The sequence below is a fragment of the Gopherus evgoodei genome, chromosome 5, assembly GCF_007399415.2.
Source record: "Gopherus evgoodei ecotype Sinaloan lineage chromosome 5, rGopEvg1_v1.p, whole genome shotgun sequence".
Classification (NCBI taxonomy): Eukaryota; Metazoa; Chordata; order Testudines; family Testudinidae; genus Gopherus; species Gopherus evgoodei.
In genome coordinates this window covers 103587904-103606366 of record NC_044326.1, presented here as the reverse complement: position 1 = coordinate 103606366, position 18463 = coordinate 103587904, and the positions used below count along the sequence as shown (strand labels likewise).

Below are 18463 nucleotides of genomic sequence, written 5' to 3'. Positions count from 1 at the left end.
TTAGTTTAGCAGCTGTGGCAACAGACTTCTGAGCATCTGTGGATTCCAGTGGCAGTGACAGGGTGTTTTTGTTTTTATTTTTTAACAAGTAAAAAGGGACTAAGGATAATTTTACTACCAATCAAATGGTAACATAGAATGCATTTGTCTGTTTTTTTTAAGGACCAACTTTCCTCTTAATGAAGGATTTGAGGGAGAGAGGGGGTAAAGGCAGAATCATGTCTGCTGCAACAAGGGCCACTTATCTAGCTGATTTTTATACAGTTACATTTTAGTCTTACAGAAGCTATCAAATTGATTTATGTCTCAAAAAAAAGTTGGCAATATTTTGTTAGGTCCCCTCCACCAGCGTAACATCCCCTGTTGAGAAGAGAGGATAAGTCACCTAGATCACAGATGGTATGAGTTAATGAGGTCAAGTTTTGTACTAACATGAAAAATCTGAAAGAACTAATAAAATGTCTTTTCAACCATTGGAGATTGCTTAGAAATCAGAGCAAATGTCTCCTTCACAGACAGAGGTCTATTTAAAGTATCCAACATGTATACAATCATCAGTGTAACATTTATTCAGGAAATAGGCACTTGGATCAAATACTGATAGGAATTCCTAATGCTTGGACTGGCCAGACAGAAATATTAAGCTTTTGTGATTTAAATTATTTTAAGATTCATAGACAAGAGATCATTAGATTATGAATAGCATGTTTTCTACTATTAAATTAAGAATAGCATCTGCTGCTGCCAAAATTTAGCAGGAGAAATCTTTCAATTTACATGTACTGTATTGTGTATGTAATAAAGCTGATTGAAAAATTTCCATTTAACAAGTATTCAATGGAACATGGTTTTTATAGCAAAACAGACATTTTCACAAAACATGTCAGTTTTTATTCAATTTTTTTTTATTCACAATTGAAAACCAAAAACATTTTTGGGTTTTCAGTAACTGAAATGCAAAATTTTTCAGTTTTAAACAAAAAACTGAACATTTTAAAAGAACATTTGATAAAAATGAAAAAAAATTAATGTTGAAATTTTTCTCACCAAAAAAAAAAAAAAATCCTGACCAGCTCTAGTATATACTGTAGCTTGGTTTTATTATCACATTCACTTCTTGTATTTCACAGTTTCTCTACCTGTTTATGGCAATCCACTGCAAAGAAGTTCTATATAACCTGAAATAATTTCCGTCCCTGAGATTCAGTGAAAAGAGGCTTTATTTAAACAATCACGACAAAATGTGAACAGATGTTGATCTATCCTTAAAAGAAGAGCAACATCTACTTCAAAATATATTTTCCCTCTACTTGGAAAAAAAGTCATCAGTCAACTCCAGAAAATAAAAGGTGTGAAAATGTAGGCCCTGTGGTATTCATAACTTCTATCTCCTGTATGCAAACAAAGGGATTTCACATACAGCAACCACAGTACTTGCAAAAGCATCATCTTCAAGAGGACAGATGTTTGAGAACTCACTCATGTCTCACAATGAGAAAATATAAACAGAAAAAACAGTTACCTACCTTTCATAACTGTTCTTTTAAACATGTTGCTCATGACCATTCCAAGCTAGGTGTGTGCGCACCCATGCACACGGCTACTGGAGATTTTTCTCTTAGTAGTATCTGTAGGGCCGGTCCTAGCATTTCCCGCAATCCTGCGCTTATGCACTGGTATAAAGGGGCACTGACAGCCCCCGACCTTCTCAGTTCCTTCTTGCTGGCAACTCTGACAGAGGGACAGGAGTGCAGGGCATGAGCAACACATCTTGAAGAACAACAGTTACAAAAGGTAGCCAGCCATCATCATCATCTTCATGTTGACTCCATGCTAGGTGACTCCCAAGCAGTATCCCCGAAGGTGGACTCAGTTCACAGACATGCAGTCTGTAACATGAAGCTGGAGTCATCCCAAGCCTGCTGTGTAATGGCATAGTGGGAGGTGAAGGTATGAATCAAAGACCAAGTAGCAGTTCTGCAAATGACCTGAATTGGAACCTGAGCAAGGAAGGCTACTGATGAAGCCTACACCCTCATGGAATGGGTGTTCATGATCGTCAGGGGTGGCACCTTAACCTGCTTGGAGCAGAACCTGATGTAGGTGGTTATCCAAGACAAGATTCTCTGGGACGAGACCACCAGACCTTTCCATCTGCTACTGCTACAAAGAGCTGTGTCAACTTGTGAAAAGATTTAGTTGTTTCGAAGTAGAAGGCCAGGACCCGCCTAACATCCAAGGTATGCAGCCAGTGCTTGTCAGGTCTTATGAGGCTTTGGAAAGAAGACTGGTAGAAAGATGTTCTGATTAGTGGAACTGTGACACAGCCTTTTCTAAGAAAGCTGGGTGGGGGCACAGCAGTATATAGTCCTTGTAGATCATCATATAAGGAGGTTCTGATGGCAATATTCTAATCTTGGAGACCCTTCTGGTCAAAGTGATCGCCTCCAGAAAGGAGACTTTCCACAAGAGAAGCAGCAGAGAACAGGAAGCCAGCACCTCGAAGAGGAGACCAGTGAGTCTCGTCAGCACCAGGTTCAAGTCCCAGTGGGGGACCGGGTTGCAAACTTGCAGGTAGAGCTTCTCTAATACTTTCAGGAACCCGATCGCCATCTCATGGGAGAAGACTGATATACTACACACTGAAGGATGGAAGGCAGAGGTGGCCTTTAATTGACAAAAGATGCTTTAGGTGGGTTAGATAGTCTAAGATGAATTGTAGTGATGAACAGGAGGGAGAAAGGCCATTCCTGTTATGTCTCGTGGTGAACAGGTCCAACTGGGGAGTCCCCCACCTCTGGAAGATGTCATTGATCACTTCCAGGTGGAGGGACCGCTCATGGCAATAGGAAAAGGACCTGCTGAGGTGATCCGCCAGTGTATTCCAGTTCTCTGGAAGGAGTGATACCTCAAGACGAGCTGCATGTTGGACTAGAATTTCCACACCTGTAGCACCTCCTGACACAGAGCCAAGGAGCAAGCTAATCCTTGTTTGTTGATATAGAACATCGAGGCCGTATTGTCTGTGAGAACCTGCACAGCCTTACCTGACAGGTAAGGAAGAAACACCTGGCAGACCAAGTGAATCACCCTGAGTTCTCTGCCAAATGAGAGCACCAGAGATAGCCTTTCCCCCATTGTCCTGCCAATAAAATGCAATTCTGATTTGGAGGGAATTCCTCAATGGCGAGTTTACTTAGCCTCCATGCTCATTCATGGCTTGAACTTGTTCGCACTGAAGTTAGTAATAAAACTCCAAATGAATTAAATGTTACAGAGAGAGAGAGAAAAAAAACTCTCTCACTCACTCTCTCTCACAAAAACACTTTCTGCAAACAAGCCCTCAGTCTTAGCCTCTAAGCTAAAGCTACCAAAGGCAGTATCAAATGTGGTGGCCTAAATGTGAAAAACTAGTTGGCCTCATTAGCAGTCTTCTGCATCAACAGTCCTCTGCTTGGTCATTGTCTAATAATTAAACAGGCCAAAAAAGTCAAATTTTGGTAAATAAAGTTAGGCACCTAAATAACTGGCTTGATTTGCAGAGGTGCTTGAAACTATTCTTGCATTCATTCAATGGGAGAACCCTGAAAACCAAGCCATGTGTTTAGTGTGTCTCAACATTGCTTTAGATGCATAACTTCAGGAACCTACGGAGGTAACAGAATGAAACATAACACACATTATACTGTAATTTCTCTCTGTATCCTTAACATTTTAGTCAGCAGTATTCAAACCACTAGTAATTAGATTTAAAACGAATGGCAAAAGTAATATGTCTCATTGTTATCTTTTCTAAGGGCATACATACATACATACATATACATATTATATATATATATAAATCACTTGTATTAAATATTATATATTAAATATTATATATATAATATTTAATACAAGTGATGTTATCTTTTCTAAGGGCATACATATATATATATAAATCACTTGTATTAAATATTATATATTAAATATAATATATATATATATAATATTTAATACAAGTGATGAAACAGCATTCGGGGGTGCCCTTCTCTTCTTTCTGTTTTCCATTATTGCCATGTACAATCTGGAACTTAATATAATAAGAGTGTTTTTAAAAAAAAATGAAAAAGCTGATTCAACACAATGTCGTCTTTGGAGTACACATATATGGTTACATTTAATAATATTCAAAAATGTATCTGAGTAAAATGCAGTAAGCTATTTCTTCTCAACAATTAAGCTTTGGGCCCTGCGGTAAGCAGCATCATGGTATATACTGTACATGATTTTGGAACAAACCCAAAACCTACTTCACTGGGTAGGTAGGTAGAACATGATATGTCCTCAAAGCTAATATGATTTTTAAGCTCACTACATCAAGAACTTCTACGCATTCCCCTTTCACAATTCTTTGGGTGCTTCTATTTTTCCTTTTAAAAAATATAATAGCTTTTATTAAAACAAATCCACACTTACATAAAAATTTAACGTCAAGTTTGCCGGTATTTTCTCCTCTTTTCATTGTTAGAGGAGGTTTTGACTGCTCTTCTGTCTTTCCCCCTTCCTGTTTACTCCAGTATTAGAACTGACACCTAGGGCCACCCACAGTGTGCACTATTTAGCAGCTGCAAGGTCTAAATCAAACTCTGCAATGATTTTTCCGGCAGCCTTTCTTGTTCTGTGGATGGTTTGCAACCTAGTCCCACTGATGAAGTGCACACTGGTGAAGTGCATGACTTGTTATTGCATTTAGTAGACTTTACAATTTTCCATTTCAAAGGTTTAAGCAAAGCATTGTTTTCATTAGAACCATGTATAAGGCTTCTGAATAATAGTGCTAAATTATTTTTTTTTTAAATTCCACATTTCTGTGATTAGCTAATGCAAAAATACTTGACAGATGACTCTTTAGACTTTTAGCTATGTGGCAATGTATGTGAGAATCAACTATACTATAAAAATCAGTTTGAAGGTGGGGTGGAAGGTGAAGAAGGAATGGCACATAAATCACAGACTGAAATTTGTAATCTTTTGCGATATGACTAAAGTTAAATTAGAATATTAGAGATGATGTAACAGAATTTAGACCCTTAAGTCTTTTACAGTGAATTGTGTGCACTAAATTAAACCTAGAACTCTGTTAAGCCATCTAACCCAAAATAACTCCAAGAAATGTTGCCACTTAAGAATGTTTATTGGTTTATTTATTCTATTTTTATTAAAATATTTAAGAATTACTGGAAATGCAAATCTAAATTTTGATTTTTGGCCTATTCATATGATGTACATTTTTCTGCTTTTCCTTAAGAGCTATAAATTGCTTTTGAAAGAGTAATTGTTCACGAACTTGTCTTTTTATTTTTCAGTTTGCTAGAAACAATGTATCTTATACTTTTATTTAAACTCTTAAATGTGCTTTTACTTAACCTCTGAAAGGATATCATTAAAGGATAAAGATAATCATAACTAAGCAAAACTCAGTCAAAATGTCAAGTACTTTTGGGGTTTTATTTCATGTGAGGCTGAAGATTGCTCCGTTTTTCAGGGAACCCAAATCCTCAACCTGCATCTGTGCATACATAGGGTCTAATCAATTTTGACTTCAGTGGGCTTTGGATCAAATCCACTAGGACCAAGCTGAAACACAGCCTTGTGGAGAATCCATGCAATAGGACTCTGTCATATGTTTCCACAAGGACCTTTGTAAGGAATAGAGAGAAGTGGCCATGCTGGGGGCATGAACAGTGAGGGAACACATTGAACAAAGCCATAAGGATGAAACCTGATGTTGAAAACGAGTAATTAGACTGGTCACCCTATTCCCAGAAGAACCTAATCAGAGACAGATCACATGAAACAGAAATATTTTTCTTTCTTCAGCCCTGCTGTATTTCAACTAATTTTCAGTGCAGCAAAGCCTTTAGACTCAGGTTTTGCTCCATAGCACTGTGGAAACACAAGAGAAATTTCTTTATAGAGAGGAATGTATAGAAGGCAGCAACAAAAATGGCAATTGCTCACATTCATAAAAGTATTCTGTTTTGCACAGTCATGTTTTACTCTCAACACATCAGTACAACTTCCACTTTGGAGGGGAAGAGGAAGATGATATAAATGGTGGTCACACGTAGGCCTGGTCTACAATGGGAGGGGGGAGGGGAGAATTGATCTAAGTTATGCAACTTCAGCTATGTGGATAACGTAGCTGAAGTCGACATACTTAGATCTACTTACCACAGTGTCTTCACTGCGCTAAGTTGATGGCTGATGCTCTCCCATTGACTCTGCCTCGCCTCTCGCCCTGATGGAGTATCGGAGTCCACAGGAGAGCGCTTGGTGGTCGATTTATCACGTCTAGACTAGATGCGATAAATCGACCCCCGCTGGATCGATTGCTGCCTGTTGATCCAGCGGGTAATGTAGACAAGTCCTTAGACTGTCAGTCTTGATTGTACTCCTTTAGCTGACTTTGGGTTAAAAAGGTCTATTTTTCTATAAAACTCAAAATGATGTTTAACAAAATATAAATAAATAAAGAGGAAAAGGTTCTCTTGAATACCAATTATTATCATATTCTAGCTGAGTTTATAAAACATTAGATTTCAGAAAGGGTTGCCCTGTTTCTACAGGTAACTAATGCAATTTTTTCAGCACCATTTTTTTTTTAAATGCAGAACTGAGCAGAACTTAATTATTTCATTTGTGGGATGTCTTCCACATCTCTTAATATCAGTTCAACAATATACACTGTATGAAAAATAGGCAGGCCATTATTACATGGACACAATAATGAATCATTTCACATCGCAAAATACTATATACATCATCAGTATACAATATTTGTATGCTTAAGTATCCAGGCCATGTTTAATTGTTCAGATGACAACTGAATGAAAAGTTTGTCTGAATAAGCAAAAAATACTCAGCTATTGGTCACCAGTGATTGTTTAAAATGCTTTACACATGTTTGTTGCTAGAAGGACATTATTGAATTCTGTGATCTTAGAAAAGATTTCACTAAATATCATCATCTAAACTTTGACCTTACTATTGTTTACATTGTTCAAAATACATTCATAGCAAACTATGAAAACTTGTCAACAAATAAAGCCTTTGTACTTTTAGATATCACAGCAGGAAATACCTACACATACAAGTGAACATTAGGAATAGAGCTGTGTGGAAAAATGTAATTTGGTTTTACAAAGGATTTCAGTATTTCAAGATCTGATTTAGTTCTGATTTGGAACAAAACCCCAAAATTTTGAAAGGGAATGAATCCCCAGCTCCAGGGCACTTCACCGGGTAGGCTGCCTTCCTGAACCATGGAAGCCTTGGGTGCCCCAGGGTCCCAACATACTAGAACACTCACCTCAGAGGTGAGCTCACATCCCAAATGCTCAAACCACTGTACTAAAGGTTATAAGGGAGAGCTCCTCTTTCCCTTGACCCCACTTCCACCAGCATGAGGTTAAGGTATGCTCTGAAAATGCCTAATGGATGTTGGCTCCAAAAGCAATATAGGTGTATCAAATCCTAGACTCAGGATCCCAGTGAGACTTAGCTGCTCGAGTTCCTAGACTGACGCAACTGTGTGTATGCCCACTGGCAGAAATTTAGGGTATGTCTACACTGCACACTAAACCTGGGCTCTAATTCAGATGTGAGCCCAAGCCCCCACCTTCTGTCCACACACAAATCAGTCCGTCTCAGGTCAGTAAGCACTCAGTACCCTGCTAAAAGGGTGAGTCATAGCCTGAGTCTTGCTGTGACTTGGGTCGAAGCCCTGTCATTTTACAGTGTAGATGTGGCTCAAGTCACAGACCTGAGTCAGAAGGTCTGTGTAGTTCTGTACAGACACCTCAGCATGGCTGTGAGACCTGTACCTGGGTCTAGGAATTGTAAACTCAGGTTTTCAGTTCAGTCTGCATGCTCAAACATTGGTTTGGAAACACCATGTCCACAAGCCCAAGTTCCACAGACGTAGGTTTACAATGCAATATCAACATATCCTTGGGCACCTAGGGGACTTTAATGGTACACTCTCCAGGATCAAGGAATTTTAGGTGTCTCCAGAGTTAGTTGTCAGCTGAGCAGGGGTTCTGAGGATCTCAGTGGCACCTAAGTGTTGGCCTTAAACATCTAGGTCCGTTTATGGATCTAGGTCCATAAGGAACTACAGGTTTAAGGGTATCTAAATGTATATAAAAGTTTGTAAAAACATATCAACTAATATCCACATTAAGAAACCAAATACGTCTCAATATTTTGAACCTGAAAGTATCTGAAATTTGAATAAGCTATTTGCTGTTCAAACTGGGGTTTGCAGTGTGTAACCTCAGAGATGCAGAAGTGGTTTGACGGCACAGGGAATGTTGAATGGTGGAAATTTCTCTAGAATTTTCAGAAGCGCTCAGGATGGAAGGTACTTTCATTAAGAAAAATCACAGTTTCCAATGTTTTATCTGAATTAAGCTAATATTAAGTTAATATTAAGCTAATATGTGCAAAGATAATTAACTATTGGAACAACCACTGATGGATTCTCCATCACATGAAGTCTTGAAGTCATTAAATGAAGACTGAATGTCTTTCTAAAATATATGCGCTAGCTCAGCCAGAACTTATGGGCTTGATGCAGGAATTACTGGGTAAAATTCTATGACCTGTTTTATGTCAGACTAGATGATTATAATGATTCCTTCTGGTCTTAAAATCAACAGTATTTTATTTTATACTATTAGTTACCTTTCAAACAATGACACCTTCATAGAAATTAAGTTTTCTGCTATCCAGATGCAAATATGGAGCTGGGGTGTGAAGGAGAGGGAAACATGAGGGCAACTTAATTATAGCGATAAGCTTGTTTACTCAAAACATGCCAGTATTGAGCCCCACTATTTTGAAATGACAGATCCCTACTCAGGTGTGAGTTTATATAAAATGTCACTCATATATAAACAAACTTGACTTTTAAACTTCAGAACTATGGGTTAAGTGGTATATAAATAACCTGACAGCACTAAAACCAGGAATTCAAACAGAATTCTGTGTCTGCCCACAACATGGCTGCAAGGATTTCCACTCATTTGCTTGTCAAAAAAGAGGAGAAATAGGACATTCCAGCCTCCTATTGGGCAGTCATGACAACTCAGATGTACTGAAATCATCATACTACATATGACATGAGTTGAGTAAGCTGAGGAAATGCTGTTTTCTCGGCTTCTGAACTGATGCTATTTTGATTAAATAATTGAATTATTACAACAATAAATTCTGTTTGAGCTATTTTAAACATAAAATAGAAAGATTACTTACCTGACCAATAAGTGGAGTTCTCTGAGATGTGTGGTCTCTATATGTATTCCACACCAGGTGAGCATGCACACTGTGCACCTGAGACCAGAAGATTTTTGCTAGCGGTGTCTGTTGGTCTGCACCTGTGCTCTTCTCCTCCTCCTTAGCGCATAAATGGCAACGTGGACTGACCGCCTCTCCATTTACTTTTCTACCATGAATAGCCCCAGGATAAGACTCCACAGCAGAGATGAAGGAAGGTGGGTAGTGGAATATAGCTAGGGACCACATATGTTGAAAAATTCCAGTTAATGCTAGTAAAAATCTTCTGATCTCAGGCTCATAAGCACCTCAAACAGAATATATGTAGAGACCATCACTTGAAGAACTTTATTTATAGAAAACAAATTTCCACTCAGTAAAATCCAAATACCAATGTCTCCTGGTTGCTGCAGACTGACTAATGAGTGTATCTGGTTGAGCTGTTCTGTCATGCAGAAGCAGAGCTTGAAGCATTTCCTTTTTCCTCCTACCTCATATTCACGTAAGTCCTTAGCCATCTTTCATTCAGTCCCATATTTTACATGTCTTTTAATGCCAGCTGGCAAGTTTTAAAGATGTTAATGGTGTTTTGCTTACATACAACAGTGGCAATGTGGAAAGACATATGGGAACACATGTAAGCAATGTATTAAGTAAAAAGGCTCTAGTGAGCTGCGAGACTGAGAAGACTGTGTGTGTGTGTGTGTGTGTGTGTGTGTGTGTGTGTGTGTGTGTGTGTGTGTGTGTGTGTGTGTGTGTGTGTGTGTGTGTGTGTGTGTGTGTGTGTGTGTGTGTGTGTGTGTATTATGTATAAAAATTCCTTACAGAGGTGACTTATTATGGATATCTAAGTACATAAATAACACAAGGAAAATCCTAATGAATTACACTTCTCAGAAGAGCAATTCTGTAAGTATTCCAGTTCTGGCAAATAAAAGCTTCTTACTTCTTTGAAATGACTAATTTCCTTAGACTGCAAAAATAATGTGCTTCTGTGAGCACTTCATTGTCTGCATTATGCAGGTGATCAAGATCTATCTACACAAAGTGAAATTTACAATACTTTTCTATTCCACAAAGGGTGTCAGCGCACATCCAGCCTAGAATCTGTCCCCAACTTGGTGGGGGTGGGGGAGACCAGAAATAAATAGCACAAAGCTGGTTATGACAACTTTACATCACTTGGGATTCTCATATGCAAGCAGAATTCATAGCTGCCTGTTTAAAGCCACCTCTTTCGCTAGACAGGCACAAGGGGGAGAGAGTGGGAGCAAGGATTGTCTTCAGTAAACAGATATACATGACTAGCCTTTTAAACCAGAACAGATGACTCCGGGGATATCTGTGATCCTAAGGTCAGAGAATAATCTTCAGAGACATCTCCAGCCTGCATTACAGATATTATTCCTACCTTCTTCACAAGGTTTTTTTTAAGACTTAATTGATATTTGTAAACAGTAATTAGGGTAAAAGCGCTACCCATGCCATTATTGTTATTAAGACAGACAGACAGTTTGCCAGAGACTAGATCTGGAGATAAAAGAAATACAAAAATGTAGGGCATTTAACTCTCTCTCTCTTACTAATAATGATGCTTTTATAGCGACACTAACCTATTAATTGATTTTAAACACTGAACAAGTCCCAAGACAACTTTGTTAGGAAGACAGTAATAATTACCCTTTTTTATACGTGGAAAAATGAGGCACACAAAAAAAGAAAAGACGGTTACTCACCTTTGTAACTGTTGTTCTTCGAGATGTGTTGCTCACATCCATTCCAGTTAGGTGTGTGCGCCGCGCGTGCACGTTCGTCGGAAACTTTTTACCCTAGCAACTCCAGTGGGCCGGCAGATCGCCCCCTAGAGTGACGCCGCCATGGCACCTGATATATACCTCTGCCGGCCCACCCGCTCCTCAGTTCCTTCTTGCCGGCTACTCCGACAGTGGGGAAGGAGGGCGGGTGTGGAATGGATGTGAGCAACACATCTCGAAGAACAACAGTTACAAAGGTGAGTAACCGTCTTTTCTTCTTCGAGTGATTGCTCACATCCATTCCAGTTAGGTGAATCCCAAGCCATACCTAGGCGGTGGGGTCGGAGTGAGAAGTAGCGGCATGGAGCACTGCAGATCCGAAGGCTGCGTCCTCTCTGGACTGCTGGACCAGGGCGTAGTGGGAAGCAAAGGTGTGGACCGATGACCAGGTCGCTGCCCGACAGATTTTACTTGATGGGCACACGGGCGAGGAAAGCCAGCGACGACGCCTGCGCCCTGGTAGAGTGCGCAGTCACACGGCCCGTAGGAACGTGAGCCAAGTCATAGCAGGTCCTGATATAGGACGTTACCCACGAGGATAACCTCTGCAAGGAAATGGGAAGCCCCTTAATGCGGTCCGCTACTGCCACGAAAAGCTGGGGGGATTTGCGGAACGGTTTGGTCCTCTCCACATAAAATGCGAGAGCCCGACGGACATCTAGCGAGTGGAGTTGTTGCTCCCTGCGTGAAGAATGAGGTTTCGGGAAAAAAACTGGGAGGAAGATCTCCTGGTTGACGTGAAAGGCTGAGACCACCTTGGGGAGAAAGGCAGGGTGCGGTCTCAGCTACACCTTATCTTTATGGAAGACTGTATACGGGGGATCTACCGTGAGAGCCCGGAGTTCCGACACCCGTCTAGCTGAGGTAATAGCTACTAAAAAGGCAGTCTTCCAAGAAAGATAGAGCAGGGAGCAAGTAGCTAACGGCTCAAAGGGGGGCCCCATGAGCCGAGACAACACCAGGTTAAGATCCCAGGTAGGGGCAGGGGGTCGGACATTAGGGTATAGCCGTTCCAACCCCTTAAGGAATCCAGACACCGTCGGGTGAGAGAAAACGGAGCGGCCATCCCCACCCGGGTGAAAGGTGGAGATAGCCGCCAGGTGGACCCGCAGGGACGATATCGCCAGGCCCTGTTGCTTAAGGGACCAAATATAGTCCAAAATATTGGCCACCGAAACTTCCATCGGGAGGAGACCCTTCTCCACGCACCAACAGGAGAAACGCTTCCACTTGGCTGAGTACGTCGCTCTAGTGGAAGGCTTCCTGCTGCCCAAGAGTACCTCACGTACCGGGGTGGAGCAGCGCAACTCGGAACTGGTCAGCCACACAGGAGCCATGCTGGTAGGTGCAGCGACTGGAGGTCCGGGTGACAGAGAGTTCCGTGTTCCTGGGTGATCAGGTCCGGGTGAAGGGGCAGGGGAACTGGGTCGGCTATGGCCAGGTCCAGCAACATGGGGTACCAATGTTGCCTGGGCCACGCTGGGGCTACCATGATCACGCAGGCCCTGTCCCTGCGCACCTTCAGAAGGACCTTGTGGACCAGCGGGAACGGGGAGAACGCGTAGAACAAGTGGGTTGTCCACGGAATAAGGAAGGTGTCCGCTATAGACCCGGGTTCCCGGCCCTGAAAGGAGCAGAACGCCTGGCATTTCCTGTTCCCCTTGGACGCGAAGAGGTCCACGCGGGGACAACCCCACCTCTGGAAAATCGAGAGGGCGACGTCCGGGCGGAGGGACCACTCGTGTGCGAGGAAGGATCTGCTCAGGCGGTCCGCCAGCGTGTTCCATACTCCGGGGAGGAAGGAAGCCGTGAGGTGAATGGAGTGGGCTATACAAAAGTCCCAGAGTCGCATCGCCTCGTGACATAGGGGAGAGGATCTGGTGCCACCCTGCTTGTTGATATAGTACATGGTCGTCGTGTTGTCGGTAAATACCGCGACACAACGACCCCGAAGCTGGTGACAGAACGTTTGACAAGCAAGGCGGACCGCTCTCAACTCCCGCATGTTGATATGTAGCTTCACCTCCTGTGGGGACCACAGGCCCTGTGTCCTCAGGGTTCCCAGGTGGGCCCCCCAGCCGAAATCTGAGGCATCCGTCGTTAGGTACACCGAGGGCTGGGGTGGGTGGAATGGGAGCCCCGCACACACGACGGACTGGTCTAGCCACCAACTGAGAGAATCCAACACCCCCTGGGGGATTGTGATCAGCATGTCTAGTGACTGCCTTGCCGGCCGGTAATGTGCGATGAGCCAAGACTGGAGGGGCCTCATGCGGAGCTGTGCATACCCGGTCACAAACGTGCAGGCTGCCATATGGCCTAACAGAGTTAGGCATGTCCGTATCGATGTCAGGGGGGCTGCCAGCAAGCGCTGAACGATCACCGACAATGACTGGAACCTGGGCAACGGCAGAAGGGCCCTGGCCACGGTGGAGTCCAGGACGGCCCCAATGAACTCCACCCTCTGCGAGGGGAGCAGGGTGGACTTGTCCACGTTGATCATGAGGCCCAAGGTAGCAAACAGGCCGGTGATCCTGCGGACGTGGCTGCGGACCTGCAGCTCCGACGTGCCCCGAATTAACCAATCGTCGAGGTAAGGGAGCACGTGAATGCGACTGCGCCGAAGATGTGCCACAACGACAGCCATGCATTTTGTGAATACCCTCGGAGCCGTAGAAAGGCCAAATGGGAGGACCGCAAATTGGTAGTGATGGCGGTCGACCACGAACCGAAGGAAACGTCTGTGGTGTGGCCATATGGCAATATGAAAATAAGCGTCCTGCATGTCGAGGGCGGCATACCAGTCTCCAGGATCCAGGGATGGGATAATGGTCCCCAGGGATACCATGCGGAACTTCAACTTTACTAGATATTTGTTGAGCTCTCACAGGTTGAGGATAGGCCTGAGGCCTCCCTTGGCCTTGGGGATCAGAAAGTAGCGGGAATAAAACCCCTTGCCTCTCTCGTTCTCCGGAACCACCTCCATAGCTCCTTTGTCGAGGAGCGTCTGTACCTCCTGGTGGAGGAATTGCTCGTGAGAGGGGTCCCTGAAGAGGGACGAGGGTGGGGGGGCGGGAGGGAGGAAAAGATACAAACTGCAGATGGTATCCTGTCTGCACCATGCGTAAGACCCAGCGGTCGGATGTTATCCGGGACCACGCCTGGAGGAAAAACGAAAGGTGGTTGGAAAACGGGGGGGAAGGATCCATGGGGGATACTGGTACTATGCCCTCGGGCGCACCTTCAAAACGAAGGTTTGGGTCCAGGTGGGGCTTTAGAGAAGCTTTGGTTTTGCCCCCCTTGATGGCCCGACGACCTGCGCCTGCCATTTCTGCCGCGACACCTATTAAGGTCCTGCCGCTGGCGGAACTGGGGGTACGGCCGACGCTGCTGCTGTTGCTGCGGCCGGAAGGGTCTGCGTTGCGTCCCAGGCGTGTGCATCCCAAGGGAGCGCATAATGACCCGATTGTCCTTAAGACTTTTCAGTCTGGGGTCTGTCTTCTCCGAGAACAGGCCCTGACCTTCGAACGGGAGGTCCTGGATGGTGTATTGGAGCTCCGGTGGAAGGCCAGAAACCTGAAGCCAGGAGATGCGGCGCATCGTCACCCTCAAGGCAAGGGTACGGGCAGCCGAGTCTGCAGCGTCCAAGGAGGCCTGCAACGAGGTTCGTGCAACCTTCTTGCCCTCATCAAGAATCGCCGCAAATTCTTGACGCGCCTCTTGTGGCAGCAGCTCTTTGAACTTATCCGCTGCCACCCAAGAGTTAAAGGCATAGCGGCTAAGAAGGGCTTGCTGATTGGAAACCCTGAGCTGAAGGGCCCCAGCCGAATAAACCTTGCAGCCGAGGAGGTCCATACGCCTGGCCTCCTTGGATTTGGGGGCTGGGGCTTCCTGCCCATGACGCTCCCTCTCGTTCACCGACTGTACCACCAGGGAGCATGGTGTCGGGTGAATATGGAGGTACTCATAACCCTTGGAGGGGGCCATGTACTTCCTTTCGACGCCCCGTGCAGTAGGGGGGATGGAGGCCGGCGATTGCCAGATCGTATTGGCGTTGGCCTGGATCGTCCGAATGAAGGGCAGGGCGACCCTGGTGGGAGCATCGGAGGAGAGGATGCTGACGACGGGGTCCTCGATCTCAGAGACCTCCTCAGCTTGCAGGCTCAAATTCTGTGTTACGTGCCTGAGGAGGTCCTGATGTGCCCTGAGATCTAGCGGAGGAGGGCTATTAGAGGAAGTGCCAGCCACCGCCTCATCGGGAGAAGACGATGAGGAGACCCCCGGCAAGAGAGTGTCCAGCCGGGGGTCTGCCTCAGCCCTCGCCTCTGGCTCAGGAGGGAGATCAGGGTCTTGTTGCTTTGACCCGTCCTCCACGTCCGGGGAAGGAGGGGGGCGAAACAACGACGCCTCCGGCGCCCTGTGCTCTGCCGTTGCAGGCCTAGGAGGAGGCTGTGGGGGCCCTGGTCTTTATGGTACGCCCAGGGTGTCCAGAACCCCCATTGCTGCGGACCCTGGTCCTGTTGCAGAGGGTCTTAAAAAAGGGCTGCTTGTCTGTCAGTGTCCAGCGCATATACACTGTCCGCCTGCGATGACACCGATGGCTGTCTGGAAGGCCATGGAGGGGCCGACCATGGCTGGTAAGAGTCTCCGCGTCCTGGCGCCGAAGATGTTCTCGGTGCCGGGGACCGGTACCGGGAGTCATACCGGTGCTGGGATCGGGACTGGGGTCTGTCTTGGACTCGGTGCCGGGATCGGGACCGGGACCTGCCACCGACGCAGTGTCGGGAGGTCGACCGGGACCGGGACCTGCCACCAGCTCGGTGCCGGGAGGTCGACCGGTGCGCTGATCGATGGCAGGACTGGCTCCTAGAGTCCCGGTGCCGGTATCGGTGGCTGGAACCAGACCGTGACTGTCCGGAGGCCGATCGGTGCCGCGAGTACGACCGGTACCGCCGAGGGGAGCGGTGCCGGGACTGCGAGCGGCGGCGGGATCTTGAGCGACCATGGTGTCGGGACCTCGACAGCGAGCGAGAGTCCCAAGACGGCGCTTTCATCATAGGTTTGCCCCTGGATGCTACCCGCACCGGAGGTACCGGAGGTGGAGGCTGAGTTGACTCAGTCAGGGCAATGAGGTCCCGTGCCGAGGCGAAGGTCTCCGGCGTCGATGGGACCAATAGCTCAACCCCAGATCTTATGGGGGAGCTCGGCGGGACCGGACTCGACGGACCCTCCGGGCCCGGAGTCGACGGTGCCGGTAGCGCCGCGGCAGATGTCGGTGCCGGGCGCTCCACTCGAGTCTGCCTGGATGGAGTTGCAGACTTCAAGGGTCTTGCTTCTGCACCCGGTGCCGGGGAAGGTCAGTGCCGGGGAGTCTTTCCGGTGCCAGCGCCGAGATGACGGCCTGCGAAGCTGCCGGGTCGAGTGCCGCTTCCATGAGGAGAGTCCTAAGTCTCTGGGCTCTCTCCTTCTTTGTTCTAGGCTTAAAAGCCTTACAAATGCGGCACTTGTCCGATCTGTGCGATTCCCCCAGGCACTTTAGACACGCGTCGTGAGGGTCGCTGGTCGGCATCGGCTTCTTACAGGCCGCACATTGCTTGAAGCCCGGCGAACCAGGCATAAGCCGGGTGCCGGGAAGGGCTACGGCCCAAACCAGCTAACAAATATCTACAATATTATTTACACTATTAACTATATAACTAACTACACTTAACTACTAATTACAACTATCAACCGTAGAACAAGGAGAGCTAGGGACGTGGAGGACAGCTATGCTGCACTCCACAGTTCCAACGACCGACACGGCGGTAAGAAGGAACTGAGGAGCGGGTGGGCCGGCAGGGGTATATATCAGGTGCCATGGCGGCGCCACTCTAGGGGGCGACCTGCCGGCCCACTGGAGTTGCTAGGGTAAAAAGTTTCCGACGAATGTGCACGCGCGGCGCACACACCTAACTGGATTGAATGTGAGCAATCACTCGAAGAAGAACCCAACTTGTCCAAGGTCACACACAGATCAATGTAGGAATCAGAAATAGAATTCTAAGATTATTAATTTTTATGCCCTTTCCCTCCATTTTGAAGCACAAATAATATCTTTGAAACATCCTCCCTTTATACAAATAGCAATAATTTATTTCCCTGCATTGTCCATGGACAATCACGGTTCTTAAGCAGGGGTAGGCAACCTATGGCACGGGTGCCGAAGGTGGCACGTGAGCCGATTTTCGGTGGCACTCTCACTGCCCGGGTCCCAGCCACCAGTCCAGGGGGCTCTGCATTTTAATTTAACTTTAAAGGAAGCTTCTTAAACATTTAAAAAACCTTATTTATTTTACATACAACGATAGTTTAGTTATATATTATAAGACTTACAGAAAGGGACCTTCTAAAAATGTTAAAATGTATTACTGGCATGTGAAACCTTAAATTGGAGTGAATAAATGAAGACTGGGCACACCACTTCTGAAAGGTTGCCGACCCCCATTCTTAAGTAACAATTAAAGCAAGTGGGCCACGCTTACCCTTGTATGGGTGCGAATGTGCATCTTTAGTCCATCATTCTTGCTGAAAGCCTTGTCACAATAAGGACACTGGTAAGGGCGCTCACCTGAAAATAAGATGAGCATCAGAGTCAACAAATGCAGAGAGGAAAGAAACTATTGCCTCAGTACATCAAGGCAGCACAGCATGGTTGCGTGTCGAACATTTTTCTGTTCTAGTGTTCATGTTCAGTTCAAACAGAGAGAAAAAGATCTGAGCATTAGGGAAACTACATATAAAGAACAAAAGATCTGTTTGGACAGCATGCAAGGCTGGATCAAAGTATCACTTTCAGCTGCTTGATTTTGTCATAAAATATGAAAACATGCAGAAAGGGATTAAAAAAAGCTGTTTGGTGACAACTGTGCTAGGATGAATTCTATTGTGGCTAGTACATGGTCACTTTTATGATTAGTCACTAACTGTTCTCAAAGTACAGTACATTTCCCTCACTTCACATCTATTCATCATTAGAACCATTTGAGTGTCACAAGCCAATTTAATTACAAAACCCACTTCTGTTCATTTGTTGCATTTAACAAACAGGCTGCGAGCAAGATCTGCCCTATGGGAGGTACAGCAGCTTTTGTGAGGTGCCCAATGACCTCAGTGGGAGTAGAGAGCACTCAGCACCTCACAGGATTGGACACTTAAATTGATGTAAATCAGGATAGTTTCTGCTGACTTCAGTGAAGTCACTCTGAATTTATACCATGAAACTCAGAGGCTAGGCCATTCAGATCCACTCAGTAGAGGTTTTCTGTAGCAATTCTATAATTTAAAACTAATGA

At 45.3% G+C, this 18463-nt stretch overlaps 1 protein-coding gene across 11 annotated transcripts in view; it reads right to left on the bottom strand.

Moving 5' to 3' along the window:
- The window catches only part of PRDM5 (PR/SET domain 5), a 164250-nt gene that overhangs the window by 23836 nt on the left and 121951 nt on the right, over nt 1-18463 (bottom strand). For 10 of the 11 annotated variants that reach the window (XM_030564630.1, XM_030564629.1, XM_030564633.1 and 7 more), the window contains one exon: nt 17654-17739. In XM_030564630.1, coding sequence (XP_030420490.1) covers nt 17654-17739 — 86 coding nt within the window. Of the gene's footprint in view, nt 1-9473; nt 9555-17653; nt 17740-18463 lie in introns of those variants that run through there. The other variant, XM_030564637.1, reaches the window with a different exon arrangement.